This window comes from Dasypus novemcinctus, chromosome 3 (genome assembly GCF_030445035.2).
Source record: "Dasypus novemcinctus isolate mDasNov1 chromosome 3, mDasNov1.1.hap2, whole genome shotgun sequence".
Taxonomy (NCBI): Eukaryota; Metazoa; Chordata; class Mammalia; order Cingulata; family Dasypodidae; genus Dasypus; species Dasypus novemcinctus.
The window spans coordinates 172,951,535-172,977,369 of NC_080675.1; the positions used below are offsets into that span (position 1 = coordinate 172,951,535).

General features: G+C 39.6%; 2 protein-coding genes across 3 annotated transcripts in view; one reads left to right on the forward strand and one right to left on the reverse strand.

Annotated features, from left to right (window-relative positions):
* Nucleotides 1–25,835, forward strand: part of PDE8A (phosphodiesterase 8A) — a 171,513-nt gene that overhangs the window by 60,548 nt on the left and 85,130 nt on the right. The gene's annotated exons all lie outside the window — the stretch shown is intronic.
* On the reverse strand, nt 11,294–11,680 carry LOC139438252 (histone H2B type 1-F/J/L-like). Its single transcript, XM_071213400.1, has one exon. It carries the CDS (start codon nt 11,678–11,680, stop codon nt 11,294–11,296), a length of 387 nt encoding a protein of 128 aa, XP_071069501.1.

Below are 25,835 nucleotides of genomic sequence, written 5' to 3' on the forward strand. Positions count from 1 at the left end.
ATCAAGCAGTGAAGAATTTTCTTGTTTGCTTTTTGTTTATTATTATTGTTATTATTGAAAGAATGAAAATGCTGTAATGATGATTAAGATGAATGCACAACTGTGTGATTAACCAAATACCATTGATTGTATACTTTAGATGAATTGTATGCTTTATTAATATGTGTCAAGAAAATTGATTTGTTAAAAAATAAATGAATGTGAATAGAGTCCAAGAGACCTTTGAGACACCATCAAGCATAACAAAAAACACATGGGAGTCCCAGAAGGAGAAGAAAGAAAAAGAGACAGAAGGAATATTCAAAGAAATGGTGGCAGAAAGTTTCCAAATTCAACAAAAGACATGAATATGCCCTTTTAAGAAGCCTAACAAACCCCAAACAGCATAAACTCAAGGAGAACCATTCCTAGAAACACTGTGGTTAAACTCTCAACTGCCAAGGACAAGGAGAGTTTGGAAAGCTGCAAGAGAAATGCAATGTGTTATGTACAAGGGAGTATGAATAAGATAAAGGCCAATTTCTTATCAGAAACCATGGCTGTAAGAAGGCAGTACAATGAAATATTTAAAGTATTGAACATTTTCACAGCCTTAGAACTCTAAGCTTTTACCTTAATAAATTCCTATTATAAAATCCAACCCATTTCTGGTATTTTGCTCCCAGCAGCTTTAGCAAACTAGAACAGGTGGTATTTGGGAACTCTGTATTTTCTACATGGTTTTTCTGTAAACCTTCACCTTCTCTAATTTAAAAAAAATTTATAAATAAAAAATCCTGCCTGCCCTTCAAGGTCCATCTCAGATGCAGCCTCCTACCTGCCCCTTCCCTTCAACCTCACAAGACAGGGAAGATTTCCTTTTTCTCTGTCTTGTGGATTTGTTGTTTTCTCTGGTCAACCTTAGTTTTCTTTAGAGCAGCAAGGACCATGTTTTACTCATTTTTAAATCTTTTACATATAGCATGTTCATTGCACATGTTTTGACTTAGTAAATATTGAGTTAAATTGGAGCGCACAGGAAAGAATTGCTGAGAACAAAATGGCTGTGTCTCAGGAGAAACTGAAGATTATTTTTGTTAATAATAGGTGATGTATTTTGTCAATATTTTTATTTTAACCAGAGGTTGTGGGATCCTCCCAAACCAGGATTTTTTAAATGATCCACTTCTTCCGCTGGAAGTTATTTTCTTTTTTTTTTTTTTTTTTTAATTTTTTTATTTTTTATTGACTTTGTAATAATATTACATTAAAAATATATATGTGAGGTCCCATTCAACCCCACCCCCCACCCCCTCTCTCCCCCCCCCCAACAACACTCGTTCCCATCATCATGACACATCCACTGGATCCGGTAAGCACATCCCCGGGCACCTCTGCACCTCATATACATTGGTTCACATCATGGCCCACACTCTCCTCTATTCCATCAAGTGGGCCCTGTGAGGATCTACAACGTCCGGTGACTACCCCTGAAGCACCATCCAGGGCAGCCCCACGCCCCGAAGACGCCTCCACCCCTCATCTCCTCCTGCCCTTCCCCACACCCTTTGTCCACCATGTCCACTCTTCCCAATCCAATGCCACCTCTTCTATGTGGACATTGGATTGGCTGTGTCCACTGCACCTCCATGTCAAGAGGAGGGTCAGACTCCACCTGGATGCTGGATGCAATCCTCCCACCCTCAGCTGTAATCACTCTAGGCTCCATGGTGTGGTGGCCGTCCTTCTTCAACTCCATCTTAGCTGAGTGTGGCAAGTCCAACAGATCAGATTGCAGGTGCTGGAGTCTGCCGAGGCTCAGGACCTGGCCACCACACCGTCAGTCCAGAGATTCAAATCCCCCAAACATATCTCAAACCCCAACATTAACTGCACCTCCAGCACATTAGCATGAAAGTCTTATGAAGGGAGATCCCATCCGAGTCCAGATCCATCACACATAAACACCATTTCCAAAGAGGGGCCACCTGCCCCGGCAGTCAACCCCATCGGCCATGACCATAACTCCCATGGGTCTCTCTAGCCCCCAAAGGAACCAATATCTGGGGGTTGTATCTGCTCTATCCGCCTCTCCGACTCTGCTCAGTTGTGCATGAGGGCAAACCTTCTGCCAGCCTCCAGACTCTCTTTTAGAAACTCGTAGCCATATAAACTCATTTCTCCTTTCCATTTCCCCCTCACCTTAGGTCAAACAGCATTTTAAAGTCATGGTATTTTATGTAGACATGGATATTCTGCTGATCCGCATTGAACCTTCCGTATAAGGTCATTGAAAGTTATTTTCTAACTAAGTAAGTGTTGTCTACAGATACAAACTTAACATACTTTTAAAATGTTTACTGCCTTGCCTCCTTGCCTCCCATACCTTGTATTTGCTCAGACACCTTCAGATGTCTTCTATTCTCATTGGTTTTATTTCTCGATCCCAAAGTTCTGATATCTATTAGTTATGTGATCAAATGGGCAGTGTACTGTGTGGGATAGACAGATTTGAAAATGAATTCAGAGGGCAGGACTCATAAACACATTGAAAGTAAAATAACTATGCAGGATTTCAAAGAAGTTCTAAGTGAAAATACCCTGAGCAATCCTTGATACAAGGACCTGTTTAATAAATATGTTTCCTCTGTCAATAAGAGTTCAAGCTGGAATCCTATAAGATCATGGGGTATTTTGCTTCAGCCTTGAACGTAGATGTTGCTGTCAGATTTTGCAGCGTGATGTAGGCAGGGGAGCACTGGAGTAGGAGCTGGGATGAGGTTTTGCTACCAACTCTAGGTCCAATTTAATGCCTAATCTGGCTTCTTTATCTACAAAACCACAGAGATGGTCTAGAGATGATCCCTAAGTTTCCTCTAGGCCAGGGGTCAGCAAACTTTTCATTTTAAAGAGCTAGATAGTAAATATTTTAGGTTTTAAAGGCCCTATGGTCTCTCTTGTCCTTACTCTGTCATTGATTGTACATTTTGGATGAATTGTATGTTTTATTAATATGTGTCAATAAAACTGATTTGTGAAAAGTAGCCACAGTCAGTAAACCAATGAGCATGGCTATGTTCCAATAAAACTTTATTTATGGGAACTACAGTTGATTTTAGCCAAAAGTCAAGGAAACAGTTATTTGTGGATAGTGATGTGTGACTTTCATGTAATTTTTCATGTGTCACAAAACATTTTTAAATATTTCAACCGTTTAAGAAATATGAACACCACTCAAAGCACTTGGCTGAACAAAAAATAGGCAGTGGGCTGGATTTGGCCCACGCAGCATACTGAGTCCTCCTTTAGGTTAAAACTTGTGATTTTTATGAGCTGTCATTCAGGCTGCAAATTATTTAACCACCTAAGTTTTACCTCCCAAAATATTTGGCATTTTTTCCCACTTATTCTGTTTTTATGGTACTGAACAAAATTGTGAGAAGGTATAGTAGTAAAACACAGTTCATAGAAACATTTTCTAGTGCCTGACTACTTTACAGTATTCCTGCCAAGCCTTAGCCAGGGCTTTTCTTTGAAGCTGTGCATTCTGTCTTTGTCATCTCTGAGTGTTAGATTATAGCAGCTGCAACTAACAGCATACACAAGTGAAAAGTGATTTAGTTTTCTCACGGAACAAGAAATCTGAAAGAGATTCTGGGATGGTTAATTCAGCATCTGCCTGTGGATGCAAGGTAGCCACTGTATCTTTAAGCATTGTGTTCTCATTGGACAGGAAGACGCATGGTTCTAACAGGGAAGGAGAAGTTTCCCTTAAGGTAACCCCCTCAGCAGACTTCCCCTCAGGTCCCATTGGCCAGGGATACTAATGTACCTATGTTTCAAAGAAGGTTGCAGCAGTGAGCATCTGGCCATCTCCACCTTCAGAAGGGGAGCCAGTTCTGCAAGAAGGGGAAAGAAAAATAACCATTGAGACTGCAAGCAGCAGAGGTTGCCACAAATCTAATTCCCCATGACATTGAGCTCAAACCTCTCCTCTGCTATTTCCACAGGTCAACTCTAGTTCTTTTTCTTAGGACCCCATAACCATTTCTACAGGTGTTTGAAGTCCAAAAGATGTGAAGTCCTAGAGATATTTAAAAACAGTTCCTATGACCCTGCCTGATATATTTCTCCTTGTGAAAAATCTTCATTTCCTTGAACCATATTACATGTATGCATCCAGCTTCAGTAGCCTCCGTCGAACCCACCCCAGTTTGGCATGATCCTTCAGGCATTGCCTTCCCAGCTTCCCCCTCTCAACCAGCCACAGCCACTGGCTTCCTTCTCATGCACACTTAGTCCCTCACTTCCACTGCTGGCCATGATCAGAAGTAGGGGATCTAGGAGTAGTGCTGCCAGCTGCAGGTGTTTGGAATCGGTTTATTTTAGCCTGGTGTTTGCGTCCTTGTGTGTGCACCTGGCTGCAGCACTGTTAACAGCTGAGGCCCAGCGTTGACCATGGCCCTTTATTTGACCCTGCCCTCTTCTGCAACTTCATCTTTGGCGGAATCTTTCTCAACCATGCTTAGCCATCTGCTGTTCCTGAATAGGTGAAGCCACCGCTACGTCTTTAGCAATAATCTTTCCTCTCTCTAGAATGCCTCTTTTCCCCTTCCTTGGCAGAGCCCCACTTTTCCTTCAAGATTTATCTCAGCAGGCATCACTCTGAAAGCTTTTGTGATTTTTTTCCTTGGGCAGAGTTAATCAGTTACTTTTCAGTTACACTCTGTATACCTTTTTGCTGTTAAACATTCACAAAATGTTGTAATTATTTGTTTCTATTTTTCTATCCTTCTATATTTAGCTTCTTGAAGATAAGATCCGTATTTTATTCTGTAACTTCAGCACTTAGATAGGTTTAGTGCATAAAAAGTGCTCTGCAAATGTTTATTGAAATGAACAAATGACAATTTCACATCCAAACCTACTGACTGAATACTTATTATTATTCTTAAAAGATAGGTAATCCATAAAGAATAAAAGATTACAAATTACAAAATACGTAAGGCATTCTTACATTAACCTAAAACTGAACCTGGTCATCTGGGACATTTCTTCTTTGACAGACTAGACTGGGCCCAGAATGGACAAGTAACTTGCCTAAGGCCACATAGTCATGAGAGGTAGAGCTGGGACTAGACTTCTGTATCTTTGTCTTTCACGTGTCTCGTCTTTCAATTTCTCTAACAGCATCCTGCCCTAAGATTTGCAGTTCGCATCATCCACACAGGTATCAAGGACTCTGCCTTTTCGCTCCCCTCCCTTGTACTTGGGCCCTCATGGACCTTTCTTTGCTTCTCTGCTTGCCAAAGTTTTGCCTGCCTTTCCCGACCCAATCTGAACCTTGCCTTTTTTTGACCCAATCAGTCAAAACCGCTTACACCCTGTTCTGCGTTTCCATTAGTTAGCAAGTAGGGCAGTGTAATGAATGCAGTGGTTGAGTATGGGCCTTTAGGGTGACACAGCCCTGGGTCCAAATTCCACACCCTTCTCTTTACTAGCTGTGTGTGACTGACAAGTAGATTAATCTTCCTGAGTCTCTTGATTCCAAATCTGTAACTTAGGAATAATAACAGTTCCTACTTTATAGGATTATTTGTAAGTATTACATTAGATGCTGTCTGGTACATAGTAAACATTCAAGTGTTAGATGCTGTTGTTTCTATTAATAAATCGTTGGAGGCTGAATTGCTGGCTTTTTCTAGCGCTAGATCTTCTTCTTGTACCTGACTGTTGCTTGTTGAATCAGGGGTTATTCTGTCAGTTTTGTAAGGGGAATGTCCTAACCTACAGGCTACCTTCAAACACTTGCTGGAATATTTTTGCAGATAACAAATTCACATATAATTTTTGTTCCTTGGCTCTGCCAGTGCCTTGCCATCTGGAGGTTTGCTCATTTGAGTAGATGTTTATTTGAAAAAGTTATTGTCTCTAAGGCCTGCAGAGAGAAAGAACAGAATGTATACTCTTCAGAACTACAGAACCAGGGGAGCAGATGTAGCTCAAGTGGTTGGGTGCCTGCTTCCCCTGTATGAGGTTTTAGGTTCAATCCCTGGTACTCCTAAAAACAAAGCAAAAAAATGAAAAGAAAAAAAAAAACAGCTCTCATTGGGGAGCAGATGTAGCTCAACAACTGAGTGCCTGCTTCCCATGTACGAGGTCCTGGATTCAATCCCTGGTACCTCTTAAAAAACAATAACAAAAAACTACTAGCTTTGAGGTACAGTGTTAGGATAGCTTTAAGTCTTTATTAACTAAGAAAAGACAGTTTAATGAAAACTCACAGACTGTGATAATTTGCATGCATTCCCTTCTTTGACAGTATCATACCAGCTTAATTCTAGTTGTAAAAGAGGTGTATAATTCTTTTGACTGTCTTCATGATGAATAAGCTGTAGATACTTTCCATCCATGGTATAAGACTTGGATATTCTGTTATTTGGATTTTCTCCATCTTGTAAATGAGAAACCAAGAAAATAGTGCACTCATAATACAGGAAACAAAGATCATGGAAAGAGTAACTTAAAAGGAACCCTTAGTTACCTAGCTTTTAAAGGTTAGGTCTGCTTGTTTTCATATCTAAATGCCTGTGAAATAAAACCCTGGTTGTCTTGATTATACAAAGAAACTGAAATGTGGCGGTTTGATCTTTAGGGGTATGACTTCTGGTTTATGAAATTAAAAATGTATACATTTTAAATTAGAGCATTGTAGGTTTACAGAAAAATCATGCAGAAAGTACAGAGTTCCCATATATCCCCTCTCATAAAGTTTTCGCTGTTACTAACATTTGCCTTAGTGTGGTAGCTTTTATGTAATGGATGATGCAATATTATTATAACTAAGCTATTAACTTAAGGCAGCTGTTTACCTTAGGGTTCACTCTCGGTTCTACAATTCTGTGGTTTTTATTTTTGTTTTGTGTATGTGTATGTGGTAACTTATAGGCGACCTAAAATTTCCATTTTTATTCCTTTTCAAACAAACAATTCAGTGAAGTTAATTACATATGCAAAGTTGTGCCTCCATCACCATCATTTCATTGCCAAAACGTTTGCATTACCCCAAACAGAAACTTCATACCAATTAAGCATTGGCTCCCCATTCCAGTACCCCACTCAGTCCCTGGTAACTTCTATTCTAGTCTCTGACTTTATGAATATACGTGTCTTCCTTATTTCATATAAGTGAGATCATATAGTATTTGTCCTTTTGTGTCTAGCTTATTTCGATCACCATGATGTCTTCAAGGTTCACCCATGTTGTAGGATGCATCACAACTTCACTCCTTTTTGTGGCTGAATAATATTCCATTGTATGGATATACCACATTTTGTTTATCCATTGAACTGTTGATGGACACTTGGGTTGCTTCCACCTTTTGGCTGTTGTAAATAATGTTGCAGTGAACATTAGTGTAAAATATCTGTCCAATTCCCTGCTTTCAGTTCTTTGTGGGGTATATAGTAGGGGTGGAATTGGATGGTCATATGGTAATTCTCTGATTAACTTTCTGAGGAACTGCCAAACTGCCACAGTGGCTATCCTGTTTTACAGTCTCATCAACCATGTATGAGGGTTTCTATTTTCCACATCCTCATCAATACTTTTCAGTTTTTTTAAATAATAGCCATTCTAATGGCTGTGAAGTGATCTCACTTTAGTTTTATTTTGTATTTCTAACGACTGATAATATTGAGCATCTTTTCTTATACTTTTTTTTTTTTTTTTTGCTATTTGAATATCTTCCTTGGGGAAATGTCTATTCAAGTCCTTGGCCTATTTTGAGGGTTTTTTTTTTGGTTGGGTTATTTTTTTTGTGTTGAGTTGTAGGAATTCTTTATATATTCTGGATCTTAAACCCTTATCAAATATATGTTTTCCAAATATTTTCTCCCTTTGTGTAGGTTCTTTTCACTTTCTTGATATGTCCTTTGATGCACAGAAGTTTTAAATTTAATAAAGTTCACTTTATTGTTTTGTTGCTTATGGTATAAAATCTTTTAAAAAATCATAGGTCTATATGGCTATAGTTATGCCACTTCCACACTTTTAATTACTATAGCTTTGTATAAGTTTTTGTTGTTGTTGTTTATTTGTGTTTTTGAGGTACCAGGGCTGGGGATTGAACCTGCGACTTCATATTTGGGTAGCTGGCACTCAACTACTGAGCCACATTGGCTTCGCCGAATTACCTTTTTGTTTGTTTTCCTTGTTGTTTGTCATTGTTTTTTCAGGAGGCACCAGGAACTGAACCCATGTGGGAGGCGGGGCACTTGAGCCATATCCACTCCCTGTAGTAAGTTTTGTGTTTTTTTTAAAAAGATTTATTTATTTATTTCTCCCCTCAGCCCCCATGTTGTCTGCTCTCTGTGTCCATTCACTGTGTGTTCTTCTGTGTCTGCTTGTACTCTTATTAGGCAGCTCTGGGAACTCATCTTGGGACCTTCCGGAGTGGGAGAGAGGTGGTCATTCTTCTGCGCCATCTCAGCTCCCTGTTCTGCTATGTATTCTTATTGTCTCTCCTCTGCGTCTCTTGTTGTGTCATTTTGCTGCGCCAGCTCTCTCCATTGGCCAGCATGCCTGCACTCCACATGGGCCAGCACTCCACATGGGCCAGCCTGCCTTCACCAGGAGGCCCTGGGCATCGAACCCTGGACCTTCTATATGGTAAACAGGAGCCCAACTGCTTGAGCCACATCCATTTCCCTTGTAGTAAGTTTTGAAGTTGGGAAATGTGAGTCCTCTAACTTTGTTCTTTTTCAAGATTGTTTTGGCTATTTGGGATCCTTTGAAATTCCATAGGGATTTAAGGATCAGCTTTTCCATTTATGCAAAAAAAGCTGCTGGAATTTGATAGGAATTGTGTTAAATTTGTAGATTGCTTTAGGCAGCATTGACATCTTAACAATTTTAAGTCTTCTAATTCATGAACATGGGATGTCTTCCCATTTATTTAGTGCATCTTTAATTTCTTTCACCAATGCTTTGTAGTTTTTGGTTTACAAAGTCTTTTACCTCCTTGGTTAAATTTATTCCTAGGTGTTTTATTCTTTCAGTTGCTATTGTAAATGGAATTCTTTTCTTGATTTCCTCTTCATTTAGTTCCTTATTAGTGTGTGGAACTTCAGCTAACTCAGCATGTGTATCTTGTATTCCACAATATTGATGAATTCATTAATTAGTTCTTATAGTTTTCTTGTGGATTCTTAAGGATGTGGTATGTGTAGGATGTGCCTTTCCCTGTCTTTTGCTTAGTTTGGGAAGTTTTCTGTCATTATTTCTTTGAATATTCTTCCTGCCCCTTTCTCTCTTCTCATTCTGGGACTCTCATATTATATTTATTGGTATGCCTGATGGTGTCCCAGAGGTGTCTTAGACTGTTTTTTCTTTTTATAGTTCTTATTTCTTTCTACTTCTCAGCCTAAGTTCAACTGTCTTGTGCTCAGATTCGCTCATTCTTTCTTCTGCCAGCTCCAGCCTGCTGTTGAAACCCTCTTGGGAATTTTTCATTTCAGTTATTGCGGTCTTCAACACCAGTAGTTCTTTTTTTTTTTTTTTGAATTATGTCAGGGACAGGAATGAGTCCAGGACCTTGTATATGGGAAGCCTGCGCTCAGCCAATGAGCCACATCGGCTCCCCTGAGTTGGCATTTTCGTTTGTTTGCTTGTTGTTTTTAGGAGGCACCACTCCCTAGTAGTTCTTTTTAAAATGTCTATCACCTTATTGAATTTCTCATATTGTTCACTCACTGTTTTCCTATATTTTCTCTATATTTTCCTTCATCTCTTCAGGCATCTTTTTTTTTTTTTTTAAAGCAGTTTTTTTGTTTTAAATAGTACTTCAGTTGTTCTTTTTCCCTATTACTTTTCTAGTATTTTCCCCCCAAAGTGTATAATCAGTGGCATTTGGCATAATCACATAGTTATGTATTCATCAGTCATTATTAGAGCATTTTTATTATTTCAATAATAACAAAAAACAGACAAACAGGCAAAAAAGATTCATGACCTCTCAATCTCTATGCTTTCCTTGCTGTACATAGCTGCTGTTTCTGGCTATTCTTGTATATTATTTATTTTAAATCAATTTTGTTGAGATATATTCACATCCCATACAATCCACCCAAAGTAAACAATCAGTGCCTTTTAGTATAATCAGTGTTGTGCATTCATCACCACAGAAGATTTTAGAACAATTTTATTACTGCAAAAAAGCATAGTGAAACCTCGTGTGAAACATGAGTATGGGTAATATTGCATATATAAACTGGGAAACATATTTTTATATCCTGAGGTGGGGAAAGGGGCAAGGAATAGTCCTTTCTCTGCTCAACTTTCTAATTCTCTTTTGAAATGTCTTTCATTTAAAAAACACTAAAGGCAACAGTGTCATTGAGGAGGAAAACATGGAGATCCTGAAAAGGAACTGATCTTTTAAGACCTTGCCTCACAAACTAATAATTGTTTCTCAAATAGTGAAGGTAAATTTCATGGAGGGTATAAAATACTAAAAAAAAAAAAAAAAAAAGGTTGTGGGGGAGGAGGGCAGGTAGAAAGAAATCCGACCCATAATGAGGAATTTCTCTGAGAAATATGGGAATGGGTAAGATGGGTAGGGTTCCTTCAACTACACAGTACTACTGGGATCCCTCAAGTGGAGATCCACAATCAGGACAGATTCATCAATAGAAACTGGTGGCCAAATTTAAATTTCCTGCCCAGTAATTGGCTTGGCCATCGATACCAAGTTGTCAACCTGTTTGAGGAAGTGAGATGATTTTAATTTGGTCCTGCTTTCCTTTCCTTTTCTTCTTCCTTTCTATAAAATTTTGCAAATCCAGGCTTAGGCACTAGGAAGGAGAGCCAGTTACTGGCCCAAACCTGAACATTTAAAAGAAAACCTAGGTGAAGAAGACAATCTTTGTTTCCTTACTAATTTATTACTGTATCTAAATCACTTGATTCCTAGGGTACCAATGGCAATGACTTGGTAGCGGTATTGTTACCAAAATAATTTTAAAAATTGACATCTTAAAAGATGAGTGGAATTTTTGGGGGGGGGGGGATGAAGGGTTTTGAAATTTTCCCTATACAAGCCTACTTCAAATTGTCTCCAAAGTAGCTGCAACATGCACAAATACTGTAGTACAATGCCATTTCTAACAAGATCAAAATAAGGAAATGCAGAAAAGTAAATTATTTCATTGAAACAGAAAATTAGCACTTACCTGCAGTAAGGTAAGAAAAGTGTGCCAGTTCTTCTGGGAAGAGTGAGTGGCTCTGAAAAGAGCCATTGGGGTGTAGGCGGAATCAAAATGATCCACGGTGAGTGGGCTCACAGCGGCGCTCGTGTACTTGGTCATCAGACATGGCATGCTTGGCCAGCTCCCTGGACAGCAGCAGGTGCACGGCCTTCTTCATCTCCCTGGAGGTGATGGTTGAGAATTTGTAATGCCCCAAGCACAGTGCTTCATCCATGATGTGCTCGAAGATGTTAATGAACGAATTCATGATGCTGGTGGCCTTGGACAAGATGTGGCTGTCAGGGTGGACCTGCTTCAGCACCTGGTAAATGTAGATGGAGTAGCTCTCCTGGTGGCTGTGCTTGAGCTTCTTGCCATCCTTCTTCTGCTCCTTGGTCACCGCCTTCTTGGAGCCCTTCTTTGGGGCTGGGGCCGACTTGGCTGGTTCAGGCATGGTTGCCAGTAACAGCAGAGCAGTTAGACACAGCAACAAGGAGGGTGGGACTACATGTCTCCTTGAGCATCTTAAATACCTTTTTTTTTTTTAGGTGTTTGTCCAGTATGTCCACAGCCTGGTCTTTGTTGGTGTTTTCTGGATTTTTATCCTCTTTCTTTGGATAGGCCATCACTCCTGTTTCTTTGTCTTGTAATCTTTTGTTGCACATTGTACATTGAAAATTTTTTTAATGTTAACTTCCGGGATTATATTCCCTGGGTGGTCTGTTTCTTGAGCTTGTAACCAGCTGGTGACAGATTTTCTTTTTTTTTTTTTTTTTTTAAAGATTTTATTTGTTTATTTAATTTCCCCCCCTCCCCTGGTTGTCTGTTCTTGGTGTCTATTTGCTGCGTCTTGTTTCTTTGTCCGCTTCTGTTGTCAGCGGCACGGGAAGTGTGGGCGGCGCCATTCCTGGGCAGGCTGCTCTTTCTTTTCACGCTTGGCGGCTCTCCTCACGGGCGCACTCCTTGCGCGTGGGGCTCTCCTACGCGGGGGACACCCTTGCGTGGCACGGCACTCCTTGCGTGCATCAGCACTGCGCATGGCCAGCTCCACACGGGTCAAGGAGGCCCGGGGTTTGAACCGCGGACCTCCCATATGGTAGACGGACGCCCTAACCACTGGGCCAAAGTCCGTTTCCCGTGACAGATTTTCTTGAGTGTCATTTCTCCTGTCAGGAAAATCTGCCGATGGCAAATGCAGACTGCAGGTCTCTCCTGGGTATTCCACTCCAGAATTTAATATGGATAATAAGCCTTTGCCCCTGGCCGTCTGCCTCTATTGTTTCTTACACTGCTTTCTTTGTTCAAAGTTGCTTTTGTCTGAGGGCAACTTTTGGGAGTGGGAAGAATTTCCCAAGTCAGTCTCTCCCAGCTGGAACAAGGACCCACAAATGGAGCATGCTGCAGGGCGGGGTTCCATCTTCCCTGGAGAGGGCCTAAGGGAGGGATCAGGAAGGGTGTTCAGAGCTTCTTCCATGGCTCCCCGAAGCTGCACTTTCTTGAGCTGTCCAGCAAGTGCAGTGCTTCGGCTGTGCTCCACAGTTTTGAGGAAGTGTACTGTCTTTTAAGTCTCCTCTGCCGCCTTTGTCCAGGTGGGTTGGAACAATGTCCACCCTCATAGCCAGGACCCCAGTGATCCAAAGTTGCTAATCAAAAACTGATCAGCAACTGGCACATCGCCACTTGGGGAATGGGGATTTAATGTTTCTTTAAGCTACCCCATGGGCAGGGCCCCACTGCAGCCTTCTGTGATAACCGCTGCATGGAGACAGCCGTTTACTGGTATTTACTGTAAGTTACCAGCCTTCCCCCCTGCTCTTCTCTGGATGTTATACAGTGTTCATCTGGACTCTCTGTGTTTCAAAATATTGAATCAGACTGTTCCTTCCTATTTAATAGTTGCTTTAGTAGAGGGCCTGAATTCTGGAGTATCTTACTCTGCCTTCTTCCCACCTTGTTGTGATGTGGTTTTTATCCCTTTGATTCAGCATTTGTGGAATCGTTTTACAGTCTTTTGTCCTTCGTAGTTCCAATTAGTTGAATCTGCTCTTTTATTTAACTATCTCTTAAGAAACATTCCCAGGGATGTCTGAGACCGCTATCTTGATAATGTAACTTTTCTGTTTGGGAACTTTCATTTTAAAGATTAAACATTTCAGTGTCTCATGATACTCTTTTTTAAGAGGAAGTTCTCTTGAATATTATGTGGCTATTAAAATGATAATTTAAACCTATTTCCAAGAAAATACTTGTTTTATGTGGGGGGAAAAAAAGCATGGAAAAAGACAATATAGATAAATGGTATATTTAAATATGCATTTGAAAAATTAAGGGATATACACTGTTATCAGGCATTACTTTGTTCTAATGAGATTTCAGGAAATAGCTTTTTACTTTTTTTTGGTATCCTTTCTGATATTGTCTGGAAATTTTGCAGGGACCATGTGTTACTTTATTGTCAGAAAAATTATAAAGCATTTTACTTGTTGGAGGAAAAGAGTAGACTTAATATTTCAACATGATAAAGTCAGCCTTTCTCCATTCTCCCCTGGGAAATTACCCCTAAGCAACTAGGAGAAATAGAAATGAAAGCTCCATCTTTGAAGAAATTAGAAAATGTCTGAAACTTTAAGCCAGAAAGTCCAAAGACTTTTTACAAGATTGAACCAGGAGTAGGAGAGAAAGTGGAAAGAAGACACCTGCAGCTGCAGATCACAGAAAAAAAAAACTTGACAAATAACATTTTTCTAAGATGAGGCATACACCCTGGGGTTCAAAACCAAAATCCTTTATTTAAAACAGTAGGTGAAAATGAGGTACACAGCTGGTGGCAGGAGCTTCCCTGGACCCAGTTTGACTCTAAGATTCTGAGGAAACTAGACTGAATGAGAATTTTCAGAAGTTATATTTGTAGAATAGCAGGAAGGCCAGAGACTTTGCATTATGAATAACCCCACAGTTGCCTAAATCTCCCAAATTAGTCTTCACATAGCTGGTCCAGGAAAAACAGCTTTCATTCAAAACCAAGTAATAAAAAATTGAACCAGTTCAGTGTCTAGTCAAACATAAGGTGGAAAAATGAAGAAAGGAACATGAGAAAACACACTAGGAAAATATTGTCATAGTACAGGTAGACATCATAACCAGATATTTCACAAATTAAAAAAATAAGTCAGTCCCACTGTATTAGCCAAAGGGGTGCTGATGCAAAATACCAGAAATTGGTTGGTTTTTATAAAGGGTATTTATTTGGTGTAGGAGCTTACAGATACCAGGCCATAAAGCATAAGTGACTTCCCTCACCAAAGTCTGTTTGGAGCAAGATGGCTTCCAATGTCTGCAAGGGTTCAGGCTTCCTGGGTTCCTCCCTTCCAGGGTCTTGCTTCTCTCTGGGTTCAAGGTTCCTTTCTTCCCAGGGCTTGCTTCTTCCTGGGCTTAGGGTCTTCTCTTCCTGGAGCTGGCTTCTCTTTCCTCTGTGAGGTTACTTCAGCATCAAACTCTGAACATCAAAACTCCAAAATCAAAAACCCCCAACTCTGTCCTTTGCCATGCCTTTTATCTGTGAGTCCCCACCCACCAAGGGGCAGGAACTCAATGCCCTAATGATATGGCCCAAACAAAACCCTAATCGTAACTTAATCACGCCCAGGTACAGACCAGATTACAAACATAGTCCAATATCTATTTTTGGAATTCATAACCATATCAAACTGCTACACCTGCTCTATAAAAATGTTGCACAAATCAGAGATATAGGAGTTTAGGGAAGAGATGACTAGCTAAAAAAAAAAAGAAACCTGACTTCAAGTAAGAAATTGAAGGAAAAAAAAACCATCACTGAAATGATGGCAAAAATAAAAGTAACACAAGACTGTAGAGAAAAGCAGAGACATGAGCTAAGTGAAATAGAAATAGTTAAAAAGGATTAGAGGGAGTGGATTTGGGTCAAGCAGTTGAGTGCCTGCCTCCACATGGGAGGTCCTAGGTTTGGTTCCCAGTACCTCCTAAAGAAAAAAACCAAGCAGACACTGAGCAAACGGATGAGGGAGCTGTCGGTGGGGAGAGGAGGGACAACATGTGGGGGAGAGAATTATTTAAAAAAAAAAAAAAGGATTAGAGATTGAATGGTTGATATGAATGAAAAATCACAAAAATTGAATAATTAGTGCCCCTAAAGTAGGAAACAAATCATGAACAAAACAAAAATTTTAAGTTATAAATGAAGAAACGTTTTTAGAAATGAGAGAACTTGAATATATAGGTTGAAAGAACACAGTGTCCAGGAAAAAATTAACAGAATGGTCCAATCCCATTCAAGTGATCGGATTTCAAATGTAAAGAATTTTTGGGGCAGCCAGGTCAAAAGATGAAGTCACTTCTAAAAGGGAAAATTTAGGCTGCTCCATAGCCTCATTCAACACAGGAGAATCTTGGAGCAATACTGACAGTCCTCCAGAAAAGTATTAGGTTGGTGCAAAAGTAATTGTGATTTTGCATTGTTGAAATTTGCTGTTTGATAATGGCATATATTCTTAAATAAAGGTGGTTATTTTACACAACATTTTAATGTGCACTTTTCACTTTATATTTTTGCTAATGACTTACTACTTCCTGTTTATATTTATTTTAGATTATGGAAATGATGTTAAACAAAAAGCAAATTTGAGCAATTTTCATATTTGAGTACAAAATGGGTGGTAAAGCAGCAGCAGCAACAGGCAGTATTAACAACGCATTTGGCCAGAAACTGCTAATGACCGTACAGTGCAGTATGGTTCAATAAGTTTTGCGAAGAGCCTTGAAGATGAGCTTAGTGGTCAGCCATTGGAAGTTGAGAGCAACCAATTGAGAGCAGTCATCAAAGCTGATCCTCTTAAAACTACACGAGAAGTTGCTGAAGAACTCAACATTGATCATTTCTAAGGTTGTTCGGTATTTGAAACAAATTGGAAAGGTGAAAAAGCTTGCTAAGTGGGTGCTTCATGAGCTGACCGAAAATCAAAAAAAAAATGTTGTTTTGAAATGTTGTCTTCTCTTATTCTACACAACGATGAACCATCTCAATCAGATTGTGACGTGCGACAAAAAGTGGATTTTATATGACAATGGCAACAACTAGCTCAGTGGTTGGACCGAGAAGAAGCTCCAAAGCACTTCCCAAAGCCAGCCTTGGACCAAGCAAAAGGTCATGGTCTCTATTTGGTAGTCTGCTGCCAGTCTGATCCACTACAGCTTTCTGAATCCTGGCAAAATCATTACATCTGAGAAGTACGCCCAGCAAATCGATGAGATGCACGGAAAACTGCAACACCTGCAGCTGGCATTGGTCAACAGAAAGGGCCCACTTCTTTTCCAGGACAACACCCAACCGCGTGTCATACAACCAACACTGCAAAACTTGAACGAATTGGGCTACGACGTTTTGCCTCATCCACCATATTCACCTGAGCTCTAGCCAACCAACTACCACTTCTTCAAGCGTCTCGACGAGTTTTTGCAGGGAAAATGCTTCCACAACCAGCAGGATGCAGAAAATGCTTTCCAAGAGTTTGTCAAATCCTGAAGCACGGATTTTTATGCTGCAGGAATAAACAAACTTATTTCTCATTGGCAAAAATGTGTTGTTCGTAATGGTTCCTATTTTGATTAATAAAGATGTGTTTAAGCCTAGTTATAATGATTTAAAATTCATGGTCTGAGACCACAGTTCCTTTTGCACCAACCTAATAGTATGACCCATGGATTTTATACCCAGCAAAATTGTTTCTCAAATATAAAAACAAAGAATTTTTAAATGTAGTAAATCAAGAAAGAAAATTACAGCAAAAGAACTGGTGGTAAACATTATATCTATTTAACTGTAAGACAGAGGTTAAAACTAATGTGGAGATTAGTGTGATAGAACAGAACGTAAAGGTTATAGGCCCTAACAGTATGAAATTATATTTAAACCAACCAAAATGAGAGGGAAAGGGGAAAAGAAGATGGGATTTAAGGTAAGAATACTCCTCCCTCATCTTTAATAGTTGGGGTTCAAATTGTATCATTTGAAGATGGCAGATGAACTAATAGAGGTGTAGGTATATTTAAGAGTACAAAGCTAAACAGTAAGAGGTAAGATAACTGGCAAAAATGGAGTAATGGAGGGATGGGGCAAGAGAAGAAACTATCTTAGTTTTATTATTTCTCATAGGGAACTAAATAGATACTGTCTAAAGAGAAAAAGGTTTATAAATATTAGTAAAAATAACCACTAGACCAAAAATATAAACCTTTTTTTTTTTTAGATTTATTTATTTATTTATTTCTCTCCCCTCCAGTGCCCCCCGCCTTGTCTGTTCTCTGTGTCTATTTGCTGCGTCTTGTTTCTTTGTGTGCTTCTGTTGTTGTCAGCTGCACGGGAACCTGTATCTCTTTTTGTTGCATCATCTTGTTGTGTCAGTTCTCCGTGCGGGTGGCGCCATTCTTAGGCAGGCTGCACTTTCTTTCGCGCTGGGCGGCTCTCCTTATGGGGTGCACTCCTTGCGCGTGGGGCTCCCCTATGCGGGGACACCCCTTCGTGGCAGGGCACTCCTTGCGCGCATCAGCTCTGCGCATGGGCCAGCTCCACACGCAGGAGGGTTTGAACCGCGGACCTCCCATGTGGGAGACGGACGCCCTAACCACTGGGCCAAGTCCGGTTCCCAATATAAACCATTTTAAATATCAAAATACACACAGGAAAGCAACTAGTCCCTCCAAAGGGTAACAAAAATCATTAACATATCAGTAAATATAAATGGAAGTTGGAGGTGTCACAGGATGGCATTCACCGGCGTGGTCATCAGGAAGTCAAACCACATATTCCACTAGTAAGGTTCCCTGACAGACCATCAAAACTGAATGTTTCAGAAGCTTTGAGGTTAGTACGACTATCCACTTCTGGGTATTCACTTTAGAGTCGTCTTTTTTTTCATTCATCCAATTTATTATGAAGGTACTCAGTGTTTGGTTTAAGGTGATTGACTTCAATCATTTGAAGAAATTAAAAAACCAAAACTAATAAGTGAAGTAATGAGCAAACCTAAAAAAATAAAAGGCCAGATTACAGTTTCAGTTGTTACTTTGGACGATTTGGTGATGCTCTTTTCACAAGAGCTATCAGTGGGGATGAGGAAAATGTGATATTTTTGTCTTTGGAAGCTCCTGCAATATAAATAGGCCATCATCCTGAAATGTCATAATATTTGTTCCAGCTTTGATTCATCCTCAACATCAGGTTGGCCAGGAGCTAATGCCTAGATCTTGAGAGTAATGTTCTAAGTATTTGCATTCACGTTTGTCATTTGCAATTCAGAATGCGTTTTTCTTATAGAAACAGTGTAATGCACGGTAGTTATAGCCTGTATGTCATATCCCCAAAGACCTTTTCAACTTCAGTTTCATGGATATACTGTAAATTTATAATAAAATAGTAGTCATGGGCATAAATTATATTTTAAATGACATCTAGAAGCTGCTAATGCCACCTTTCCAGATTTTCAACTTATCTAAGGTTGAAAGCTCACACCACCAAAATCATAGACATAATAGGACACATATTAAAAATTTTAGAACTAATGCAGCTGGATTGAAAAATATGCATGCTCTGCAACAGGAATATCAAACCTACCAACTCGAAAGAAAATAGACAGACTTGTTCATTGTCTCATGATTTACCTCCTGGGTCACCCTGGCAGTCATTCAGATTCCCCTGTTTATATGGGTGCTAACCCTTTATTCCTCTTTCCCTTTGGTTCTTCAATCTACATCCATTCAAAGGTTCCAGCTCCCAGCAAAGCCTGAGCAGCGGATGGGAATGCTTTCCTGGATGTTCCCACAAGTAAAATGGGGACATAAACAGGAAGTACTCCAGTGGGCGACATGGTCAGAGACATTGAAAGACAAAGTGTTTAAGTCAGGTAGACAGAGCCACTTTATCCTAAAGCCTCCCGCCTGACAATGTGCTGGTGCTCAGGGAGCTAGGCAGGAGACATCCACACACCTCGACTGTGGGCAGAGGCTGCAGTAAGAATGGTGGAATGTTGACCTGGGCTCAGTTTTAAAGTTTCATTTTTGTTTTGTTTTGTTTTTCCCCCTAAGATAGTAGCTTACCAGAAAGAGAGGAGCCCCAGCTCTAAAGGGTGTGTGGGCTCTACACTAGAATGGAAAATAAAGGATAGGGAAAAGCCAGCTGGAAGAGAGACACTGCCCATGGGTAGGGAGTAGCAGTGGGAGGGTGACATCAGGAGACTCCGCAGAGAAGCCACAGAAATACTCTGTAATCTCTCTGTAAGAGTGAGAAATCATCTTCAATAGTACCAGCCAGGTGAGAACTTCCTTTTGGCCCTCTCCTAGTTTTTTGCCCCAGAAACAGCAGCCGCCAGGTCGCGGGGAAAGTGAGGGAGAGAGAAGCAGCCCCTACCACCTCTTCTCAAAGGCAGGCAGCCCCTGCATTTTGCCCTCCTGGAGGAGAAAGAAGTCCTGTCTTAAAGTTTGAAATGCTGTTAAGATATTGGACTGATCTTTCTTATTTTTATTTTTTGAGTAAGCTCTTTTTGAAAGTATAACGTAACAGTTAATGCATGATTCATAAGCATACAACTTGATGAATTTTCACAAATGTAACCAGCTCCCAGATCAAGAAATAGGATAGGCCAGAACCCCAGAAGTCCCCCTCCCAATCACCTCCCACTTCCAAAAAATATACTATAGGTTAGTTTTGCCCAGTTTGACCTTCATGTTAAGGCTATGTTTATGACTTATTATTACTGTGACTCTAGGACTTTCTATTTATTAAGAAAGAATGGGCAGTAAAATTGAGACCTGTCCAAGTTTCAGGAGTAGAGAAAGCACTAGTCTTATTGAATAGGTTTACAGTGGGGAAATAACCTAAAATTGTTTTTCTGGTCACCCTGCAAGAGTCTTGCTTATTTATTCTACCAATTATAGAAGTAAACTTGCTAACCAGAATATCAAAATCTCCAGTGAGGACACTGGGAGGTAATACCCTCCCCTGATTGATTTCAAGCAAGCATTGCCATTCATTACCAAGCTCTGTTTCTAAATGAGTCTGTGTTTTCCACATCCTCCTCTGAAAGCAGATTCTGCCAGAAAGTTCTTTAGTGATTCTTGATAGGGCCCCTGCCCTTAAACCCAGCATAGTTCAAATACCAAGGAATTGCTCTACTTTGGGGTAAACAGAGCAAATCAAAGTTAAAAGATCATAAAAACAAATTCACATATCCAAACTTCCTGTTTTTGTCTAACAGTCTGTCTTCAGACCACATGTGACCTGATGGAAGAGGCTGGCCCTGTGGACTTATTCTGCAGTGTCCTTTTCTTGAGAATACTCTTCAGTATGCTGGGAATCTGTGTTTCCCCAAGCCTCTCAGTGCCTGTATTTTCAGGCACTAGTGAAATTTATTTATCTATTTAAATAAATAAAAATTATTTAGGGAAAGTTAGCATGTAATAATTGAAACCAGCCACCAAGTCTACCCTAGTTTCATTTTCTGAGAGTAATTATGACTTGGCGTTTTCGATTGATTTCTCATCACTGCCATGTACCATGGATGTTTGGTACTTTCTCCATTTTAAATAAGTTTTCAAGATTTCATTTAGCTTGATATGTAAAGATATTTTCAAGTGTTTAAAATTTATCGATTCCAAAAATATTTTTGCTTTGTTATTGGTCTTATAGCTTTTTCTACAAAATCGCATGGTCATATCCTAACATTTTTATTTTTATATGACACTGCATTTTATTGAATCAGAGGGCTTACTTCCTCCTTTTTTCCCCCTGTTTGTCATGCTTTCTTTTCAGATTCATTTATGTGTGCTGGTTTTCATTTATCATGCGTTATAATTTAAATGAAAAAAAGCTTTTCAAGAGGAGATCAAGCACGTCTATGATATCTAAACAAAACATGGTTGAAACTAGCAATTGATAGGGGGAACTAAAATGTCCAGGGTGGCAATAAGACATGGATCTAATCAAACAGAACTTTGTTTGAATATTTGGTTACGTTGAGGAGATAGTCAGCTGTAACAAAATTAAAGATTACATCATTTCCTTGGAGGACTTTGAGAATGAGATGAGAATATCCATTCAGCTGGAAAGCTTTCTCAGTGAAATTAGAAAAAGGAGAACAGAATGGTTTATAATATAAGCCTATCAAGACACCTGGGTAGTTTTTATTTTATGCCAACAACTGGGATTTTTAACTTTTTTTCTTACAGATTTCCTTTAGGATTGCTTATTATCCAAACACAGAGAAGTGTTGGGGGATTTCAGTTATTCAGTAATTGGCTCATTCAGCAGATAATTTCAAGTACCACACTGTGCTAGATTCTAGTTTTATGAAAGCAAATAGAATTCAGACCCTTCAAAGCTCATTTCTGAATGAAAGGTCGAGAAAACAGGTAAACATATTTGCTATGTGATGAAGGGAAACCCAGGTTCCTTAAGGAACACCAAGAAATGGCACCTCATCCAGATGGAGGTTGGAGCCAAAGGTGAAAGAAAAGCTTCTCCAAACCTGAGTCTTAGAGGAGGAGGGAAGAGTGTGCAAGGCTGAGTAAGCCGCCTGGACCAAGGCATGGTAGCAGAGACACAAGGCTTTCTTCAAAGAATTAACAGTGGTTTGAGGCAGTTGAAACAGTCTTCAAGCTCTCTTGAATTCCTTAGTAGGGAGGCCAGGCTTTATTTAGGGCAGTGGGGAGCCCCTGAAGGCTTTTACATGGACTATACTTAAGGAGCATATTTTTCACTCCTTTTGGAATTTAGCATTCTGTACTTTGACTTACACCTTCTTGCATTCCCTGTCTGCCCCCTCACCCCTTATCCCTGCATTATGCAGTTTATCTATTGAATTCAAGTTGTAGTGGCAGAAGGAGAACAGAATTGTCCTTCTCTTGGGACAGTTATTACAGGAGAATGTTTTAATTGCAATGTCAAATGAGCAGAATGACATTTCAAAATGTTTTGTGTTGTTTCTTTATGGTCAGTATTTTTGTACATCCTGTAAAAATATGTCATTCGCTGTATTTTCAGGCACTAGTGAAATTTGGGTATGAGTTCCTTTTTGGGGCTTGTATGAATGTATTCTCATTATTAATTATTGCTGAAGTAAAGAGGAAATGATATCAGCAGATGTGCAGAGCTTTTATTCCCACTGAATACACTATTCATTTAGACAAAAAGATCATTTCTCAATTCAAATCGGAATATTCTAATTTAAGGCCCAAATCAGTTGTGTCATAATCTCTATGGAAACAAAGCTTTCTACTGTGTAATAGTTGCATAAGTAATTCATTTCCCTTGTAGATACACAAGTTGTAGATGCAAATGCTTGTTTCCATTTTTTCTCAAGAACTCTCTTAAAATAGACTTTAACCAGTGACATTTTATAAAATTTAAAATCTGTTCAAATTTCTTGTATATGCACTTATCACATTTTTAACATTCAAAAATTGTTGATGAATTCCCTTTCTTTTCCTAGTTAGATTCAGATGCAGAGAATTGAAAAAGTATATTTCTCGGTGCTTAGCATATTAGCATCATTGGTCTCTGCCATGCTTTCTCCAGTTGGGTTGTCTGGTTTTTCTTATTGATTTGCAGGCATTTTTTGCATATTATGGGGATGAATCCTTTGTTGCTTATATGTTTTACAGATAACCTTCTTCTACTCAGTGGCTTGCCTTTTCACTTCCTTAATGAAGTCTTTTGATGAACAGAGGTTTTAAATTTTACGAGCTAATTTATCTTTTCCTTTCTGTGGCCAAGAAATCTTTGCCTATCCCCCAATGCCCCTCCCTTCCCCTCTCTTCCTCTCCTTCTGTCTCCCTCACTTTCCCTCTCTCTTCTTCCTTCTCTTGTTTTTTTAATCCACTTCTCCACTCCCTTTCCCTCCCTTCTTCCCATAGGCATCCGTTCTAATGTGGTTGATGTATGTTATTTTATTTATTCTTATAAAGTTTATACTTTTACATGCTTATGTAGTTTTAATTTATGTAAATGACATTATATTTACAGATCTCATTCTCTTTCTTATTCTTTCACTTTGCATATTTTTAAGATCCATCTTATTACTATCCCCTAGTTAGATTTACCCAGATTGTCTACAACTCCCCGGCACTGGACAAGCATCTTTGCATGTGTCCGTACAGATCTTTATGAATAGCAAATTTAACATTCATGGAATACTGTTATCTAGGTCAGCATTTTTTTCACGTGTACCTTTTTAGGCTCTCTTCTTTCCCCATTAAAAAAAAAAAAAAAGAACATGTGAAGCTTATCGAATGGTTCTTTAGTATGACTATTACTTGAAGTTGATCCAGGCTTCTCACTTCTGGGTCATAAGTTATGCAGATACAGGCATTTCTGGTTTAACCTCAGTAATTGGTTCCTGAAAATCACATGTTCTAAGTGAAGACTTCAATTAGGACCCATTTCTGTTTACTTGCAATGAGAAAAATTAAAATTAATTACAGGTCAATTCAGAATTCCCTACCTATTTCCTAAAGCGTAACTGAAACCTAGTAAAACACTGTATGTAATGATTTATCATGCGAGAAAGAGTGTGGCCAAGTGGTGTTTTGAATGCATTAACAAGGAAAGTTTGCCTGTCTTCCCACAGGGTGATGCTGGGATGCCTCTCTGGGCCAGCAGCTTCAGAATTTCATGTCCCCTTTGACACTCAGAGCTTTTCAAAATGTTTATGTATTAGACTCTTATCCTACCAAGTTTATTTGGATTGTAATTTGTAAAAAACATGTTGCGTTTTGGGGACATAAATAGACATATTTTTTGTGTAAACGACAGCTCCTGGTCAGGCTTTTTTACCTTTAATCCCTTAGGAAGAAGTAGCCCTGGGACAAGACAGTCTCCCTAGGACCCCTCTAGCCTGAGCTGTTGCTGCTTTTTGCAGTGAAGAGGCAGGCAGTGGTTATGGAGGGCACGGGGCCAAGGTTACAGCCATTGGCTTCAATTCTCCCTCCAGCCCTTGAGCCCCCCATTCTTGGTCAGGATACTGTCACCTACTCCAGGGTTTTCACAGCTTCTGTTGATGTTGTTAGTTCCTTTACTGCCTTTCTTCCCTCTCTCTCCTGTGGTTTCTCCTTCGAAGCCTAAAGTCTCATTTTCTTGGGAAAATAGAAAATGGCTTCTTTCTTGATTTTTCTGAGATGATTATTTGAAATTTAGAATTAACAGAATTAGTGTTGAAAAATATTCCATAAGGAAGCTTTAAAGAAACCAGTGTTATTTATTAAAAATAGTACAGGCTAATTGCTGAGAATAGTTGGGTAGCCCTCATAAAAGAGAACGAAGAGACAGTTTAACAGGAAAAATCTGTATTCAGAGAGCCTTACGGTTTAACACAAGGAGGTTGGAATGGACTGTGGCAGATTTATTTAAATAGTATTCAGTCTGGAAACCTGCTTACTACCAAAAGCCACGATGAGATAGTGTGTTAAAGGATTAAGAATTTCCTGTGTGCTTTGTAAATGGTTGGGTACCCCTTCCACTGATGACAATGGCTATAAGTTTAGAGCTCTTACCTATGTGGCAGGCACTGTGCAGAGAGCCACACATCTGTTAGCTCATTTAGTCTTCACAGTCATAATTTCCAGGTAAGATTTAGCATAGGGAAGAAACTTGCCCAAAGATACCCAGTTTTTCAGAGAAGGGGTCAGAGCTCAAACCCTATCTGTCCAACCTTAGGAATACTGGTTATGGAACCAGCTTGGTTAATACTAGATAATTCATTCTATTGTGTGGGTTGTCATTTTCAGTGTAATCCCCTTTGGGTATCATTACGTTCACTACCTAACCTAGTAAAGGCTAGACTGGCACTTATGACCAGGCAGGCAGGCAGGCAGGCAGGCAGGCAAGCAACTGTAGGACCTCCTGAACTAGGTTACTGCTGAGTGTGCAGTGTGTCATACCTGAGAGGTAAATGTAAACATGCCTGAAATAGACTTGTCCCAGAGACAGGCAGGATGCTAATTTGTTAATTTATCATGAAGAGTATTCTTTTTCTCTATCCAGAATCTCCATGCCTGCCGGATTCAGTTTCTCCCCAGGATGAAGTTAAATAAATAGCTCTGAGTTCTCAATCTCGGTGCCCCCTCCCCGCCTAGCCTGTAGACCCTCCTCCTCATTCTGACATCACCACACAAGTGGCCAGTTTCCTCTTTCTTAGAAAAGAAAAAAGAGGAAGGTTTGTTTTCCAGTCTGGCCTCCAGGATGTTGTATCTCAGAGATCCATAATAGGATCTGAGCCTTTTGAAATCCCAGTGATGTTTAAAGAGGATCTCATAGATCGGGTTAACCTATTCTTGGCTGTTCTCCTGTTTTTATGGGTTCATTCTTAACTAGTTTCACTTTGAGGGCACTCCTACTTCAAAAAATAAAAAGCCTTTATTTGTCCTTTGTATCAAATACATTAATAGGATATTTGAGAATTGGATCCTATTTTATACAGTATTTCAAGGTAATGATTCTTTTTGTACGCTACCTTAGTGCTCTTAAAGAAATAGCTCTTTGGAAAAATATAGCTTAAAAATGCCTAAAATTATCTATAAAATTA

Coding starts and splice junctions, on each gene's coding strand:
- LOC139438252 (XM_071213400.1), bottom strand. CDS start 11,680: ATGCCTGAACCAGCCAAGTCGGCCCCAGCCCCAAAGAAGGGCTCCAAG.